The 6,000-nt window shown below is 36.8% G+C and overlaps 1 protein-coding gene across 1 annotated transcript; it reads left to right on the top strand.

Moving 5' to 3' along the window:
- The first annotated feature begins 927 nt into the window (after positions 1 to 927).
- On the top strand, positions 928 to 2,078 carry LOC137727144 (uncharacterized). Its single transcript, XM_068466083.2, has 2 exons — positions 928 to 1,286; positions 1,384 to 2,078. Exons 1-2 carry the CDS (start codon positions 930 to 932, stop codon positions 1,918 to 1,920), a joined length of 894 nt encoding a protein of 297 aa, XP_068322184.2. The 5' UTR covers positions 928 to 929; the 3' UTR covers positions 1,921 to 2,078.
- The last annotated feature ends 3,922 nt before the right edge of the window (positions 2,079 to 6,000 follow it).

Genomic DNA, 6,000 nt, shown 5'->3' on the forward strand with positions numbered 1-6,000 from the left:
TTTTTTTTTTTAGAATTGCTTGGGAGCATTAGATGGAACACACATTGATGTGCATGTACCTGAAATTGACAAACCAAGATACCGAACTAGAAAGGGTCGAGTCGCAACTAATGTATTAGGTGTGTGTTCAGGAGATATGCAGTTCATATATGTGTTTCCGGGGTGGGAGGGTTTCGCATCAGACTCTAGAGTGCTACATGATGCAATTACTAGGCCTAATGGTTTTAAGGTACCAACGGGTAAGATTATTAGTTAGTCTCAACTTTGTAAGTTAGGTCTAGTTTTGTTTGTGAACTACAAAATACTAATATAAGGTCTTTTTTTTTATTAGGTTATTATTACCTTGTAGATGGTGGTTATACAAATGGTGAAGGATTCCTTGCACCCTATAGAGGAATACCTTATCATTTATCTGAATGGGAAGGACGAACACCTTCTAATAAGGAAGAATATTTTAACATGAAGCATTCTAAGGCAAGGAATGTAATTGAACATTGTTTTGGCTTGCTAAAAGGAAGGTGGGGGATACTAAGGAGTCCATCTTTCTATCCGATAAGGACACAAGGTCGAATAATTACCGCTTGTTGCCTACTACACAATCTTATTAGGCAAGAGATGTCTGTAGATCCAATGGAGAATGTGCCAATAATAGAAGATGGACAAAATACAGAAGAAGGTGAATATGTTGGTAGTGTTGAAACATCTGACCAGTGGACTGCAAAGAGGAATGCCATGGCTCAGGAACTGTATAATGAGTGGAGAGCAATTAGGAACCAGCAACCGAACTAGCTATATGTGTTAATGATAAGATTTTATTTTAGTTTTCCTTTTTATCATGCATATGTTGGATATTATTAAAATGATTGGATATTATGCAAATTGATTCTTTGTATTGTATTTTAGTACATTCAAATATTTTTTGTTTAGGTATGGATAACCACAATAATTTGAATGCTTCTCAAGAGCCAAAAGGAAAAAGGCGTAAATGGGAAGCATTTGAGGAAGAAGTATTACTATCCGTTCTTGAGGATTTTGTTGCTCGGAAGCAACGATGTGACACAGGTGCTTTCAAACAAGGTACTTTGATTGAAATAGCGAAAGCTGTCAATGTTTTATGTCCTAATTCAAATATAAAGGCAACTCCACATATTGAGTCAAAGTTGAAGAAATGGAAAAAAACATATAGTTTGGTCCTTGACATGATAAACACAAGTGGATTTGCATGGAATGATGTCAAAAAGCGCGTTGAAGTTGACAGTGATGACGCATGGCTTTCTTATGTGCAGGTTCATATCCTATTTTATTTATACATTAGTTATATTCTTGCTGCTATATTTGTTATGCATGCTAAATTTTAGTTTTGTTATGTTCATATAATCTTAGAAAAATAAAGAAGCTGATGGATGGAGAAGCAAACCTTTTCCACTGTACGATAGATTTGCATATATATTTGGAAAAGATCGGGCTACGGGTAATGTAGCCGAAACCCCTGCTGAAATGATGGAGGAACAAAGTCATGATCAGGTTGGTGCAAGTGATATTGGAGGTGAAAATGTTGTATCTTCAATGAACCAACAAAGCCAACAAAGCACCCCATCTGAAAATAGCCAAAGAAAGAGGAAAAGAGCTATGGGAAATTCAAGTGATGGAACCGAGGCAATTATTAGTGGACTGAAAGAATTTTATGTTGAAAGTGGGAAGAGGATGCAAATGGTAACTGAAGCTTTAGTTCAAGGTACTGCAAATCATACTGACATAGCTAACGAACTTGAAGCAATGGGTCTTTCTCCTATGGATCAAATTGATGCATTGACTCTTATTTTGGAAAAACCACAAAATGTGGGAGTGTTCAGGGCAATCAATTCGGGACTCAAGAAAGTGTTCGTCCAAAGGCTTTTAAGCGACAAAGCAAGCAGATGAGTATATTATGTGGTGCCCTTATACATGGATGTATTTTATTAATCGTACAATCTTAGGTTATGGCTTCTAACTTAGCTTTGCACTATGACGTATTTTGGCTAATGTTAACTAGGATTTTGTAAAGTATGGAGATCTACTTTGGAATGCTATACTATAGTTAACTGACATTTTGTAAAATATCCTGGATGAAAATTTAGTGAATGATGTATTTTTCGGACTAAGAAATCCTTGGATCAAGTTATGTTGATATAAGTATTTTATGGCTAATGACGTTTAATGTGTGATAAGAAGACAAATTAAATCAACTTTTAAGGGCAAGTTGTGGATTGATTACAATAACAATTCAAGAGATTAAACTCAGGGCAATGTCCCCAAATATTTGTAGTAATTTGTAAGATTGTTACTCCCATTTCAATTTCAATGCTGCTACACCTATGCCAACCCCAATTCCAATTCCAATTCCAAACCCTCCAATTTTTAGGGCGTTGGACACATGTATTGGAGCTATTAAAATAGAACAATAATGTAATCCTAGTCTAAGCAAACACAAATATGGTGAATAATCCTGTTTTCATTATCCTGCTTCTTAGTCCGACACTGCACCAAACGCTTCACTAAGTTAGTCCAGCTTAGTCTAGTCTAAGCCAATCCAACTTAGTCCCTGCAGCTAGTCCAGTCCGAGACAGTCCGGTGCAACAAACGCACCCTGGAAGAATTAGAAAGCGTAGAAAGTTAAAAAAAAATATATATATATATATATATATATATATATATATATATATATCTGTGTGTGTGTGTGTGTGTGTGTGTGTGTGTGTGTATGAGTATGTGTACGTGTGTCCATATTTTTATATGTATGGTGATCCATTTCTTTTGGAATTTGAGTTTTATTTAGAAAACGTTGAAGGGAATGGGGGAGTAGCTAAGCCTTATAATGGGCTACCAATAATGTGGTTCAAATTCACATTTGATGAGAATCGAATCTAATACCTCTCACTTACTAGTGAAGAGGAATACCAATAAACCGTAGTACTAAGTGGCTAATACTTATTTCTGTAATGGTTTTGTAAAAATAGTAATTTAACTACTTATTGTTGTTTAACACTTACAATTTGTTCACATGAATATGTTTTCTTTAGTAAATGTTTGCAAATTTTGGCGGTGAAACGAATTCGGATGTAATTCATTCCTACTCACAAAAATAAATAAATAAATAAATAAATGGTCATTACGAAGTGAAATTCTCGTTCCTACGCGAGTTGGTATTGTTGATATTAATTCTCATTCCTATACAACAATGGGTTGTACGATGAGCAAGTTAAATCTCATTCCTACATAGTTTTGACAGGGAGCATGATGAATCTGAAAAGAACTGCCTACATATCTCCGGTAAGAAGAGTTGGAAGTATTCCCACAAAGCTACTCATATGATGTAATAGCTTTTGGAATACTTATTATGTTAAACTTTTATTTTTTTTAATGGAAGAGTAAAACTTATTGTTAATCACTATTTATTGTATCATGTGTTTAAGACATAACAAAATCTGAGGAATGCCTACAACTTAAGAGAGAAGTGATCTAAGTAAGTTAGATTAATGAGACATTTCTCTTATATTCATTCCTAAAATGTTCCTAGCCATAGGATTGTCAATTGGGCATTGACAATCCTCTAAGGTTAGTATGTGTTATGTTGACTCAAGTGGGAGTATGACTAGTCTCAAGTCATTTAGTGTTGGACAATAAGACAAACAAAGTTAGATAAACGAGACATTTCTCTTATGTTCATTCCTAAAATGTTCCTAGCCATAGGATTGCCAATTGGGCATTGACAATCCGTTAAGGTTAGTATGTGTTATGTTGACTCAAGCGGGAGAATGACTAGTCTCAAGTCATTTAAGAACACTAAGACAAACACATAGGTGTCAAAAGGTTGTTGAGTCCACTGAACAACAATCAAAAGAGATTTCTAACATACATGTCATGTAAGAACTCATAAGTTACAATAATGCACAGTAGTTCTTTGACATGAGGCATTATAGTTGTCTAGTGGTTGGGTCCTTGATCTTCGATTGTGTCAAAGGCATTCTATTGAGAGTGTCCATGACATTGTTAGGGTCAAGCAGGCATGTGAATGCACAATAGGTGATCTCTAACCTTTCATGGTGGAAGGAGAATACTCTGAGGTATGATTCGGGAGTCTTTGGCAAAGAAAATGAATGAAATATAGGAGGTATGTTCCAAAATCATCTTCAATAGAATCATATAGAGAAGTATCACATTCGATAGTAGACATGAAACAAACCATCAGTTAAACAATGTGAAGAGTACTGGATTAAAGAATGACCGTATTGCATTGTAGTTGTAACTGGATAAATTCTCTAATCACTTCTACTTAGCTTAGGTAGCCATGACATATTCCTAGGTGTTACTCATGGTTTGAGGAAGCCTTGAAGATTAGCAAACACTAATCTTCATCAAAGGGAGAATTGAAATGTGGTTTCAATTCACAATCTATCGCTAAGAGTAATAATCGCCCACTGCCTAGCTAAATGAAACCTAATGGATCGTACACCGAGTAAAGATGAATGTGAAGAACTATAAGTATGATTGATAAGCAATTAAATAGTTTAATAAAGAATGGTCAAGGTTAATTAATTAGTTAATTAATTATACGAAAGGTTCGTATTGGGCTTTTAAGTTAGTTTCGGGTTTCGGGGCCCAAAATGGTTTGGGACCACAAGGCCCATTAGTTTAAGTTGTGTAACACTTAAAACAAAGCGGCAATTAGCTAATTACTTAAGGAAGGCCGGCCATAGGGTTTGGGGTAGTGAACTTGGCTTAAGTGCAAGTTTTCCACTCCCTTGGAAGGTTGTATGAAAAAATCTTTATAGTCATTCCTTTATTAGGGATTTCTTTGGAGAAAAGAGAAACATTTTCACTCTTTCTACAATGAGGCTGGCCAGTTCGAAGGTTTTTACTAGCATAAAAAAATCTCTCAAATTCATTCATCTTGTCTTCATCAAACATCCTTGGTGTGGAGACTTAGAGGTTTGCAACCTTGTAAACTTTGAAGTTCCTTTCCTCAAATCCTCAAGCAGAAAAGGAGAAGCAAGGGAACAAAACGAGAAGAATCAAATCACTAGGGGTTTCTTCCCCTTTTGTTCGAACCTACGGGTGATTCTCGAGGACGGTTCACCTCAAGATTGTCGGTTTCTTCCCCTTTTGCCCAAACTTGCTGTTTTTCCTCCATAAATGCAGTTGATGTCGAGGGTAGGCTTCTTCACAGAGCGTCTGTCATCCGTAAGTTTGTATCTGTAAGATTTGCCTTTGTTTTTTCCTCTAGTAGGTTTTTCCTCTCGCACCTTGCTCTTGACGAACTCCTAGCAATGTCCTTAATTGAGAAGTTCTTCGATGCGGTCCCTAAACAACCGGCAATTCTGGGTAGTGTGACATGTGCATTAGTGGAATGAGCAATACTCGTTCGACTTTTTCTTGGCCAAGTGTTTAGGAATGGGCTTAGGCTGCTTGAGAAAGGGCTTGTCCTTGATGTTGTGGAAGATGTTGTTGATGGTCGTGTCCAAATCCATATACTGTCTTGGCCTTAGCAAAGTTGACTTATCATTTCGCTATTTCCTGTCATTCCGATGAGGAGAACTGGTAGAATGCTGCGGTCTTCTTTCTTTAGCTTGAGTTTCATCCACAGTCTTACTTAGGGGCATTCTTTTGGTTTTGTCATCCTAGTTGGTAAGGTCATCTGCCATATCAAAGCATTCTGGCAAGGTGGGTAGTTATACTTTTTCTTATTCAGCTTATAAGATAAGGGGGATTAGACATAAAGCCTCTGTTTTAAAGGCCATAGTGGCGACCCGGTCGCCTGGCTTCTTTAACTCCACTAATCCTACGCGGAATCACTTCAAGTAAGCCATAAAGCTTTCATCCTTGCTCTAGGCAACGATGGCGAATATGGCCTCGTGCTACTTCTGGACATTGTGGTACATCGAGTAGGTATTGGTAAAGATGTCAGCTAGGCTCTCGAAGCAGTTGATAGAGCAGTTGGAAATTCTAAGAAACACCTTATTG

The sequence above is a fragment of the Pyrus communis genome, chromosome 16 (assembly GCF_041283825.1).
Source record: "Pyrus communis isolate YQ-2024b chromosome 16, ASM4128382v1, whole genome shotgun sequence".
In the NCBI taxonomy this organism is placed as follows: Eukaryota; Viridiplantae; Streptophyta; class Magnoliopsida; order Rosales; family Rosaceae; genus Pyrus; species Pyrus communis.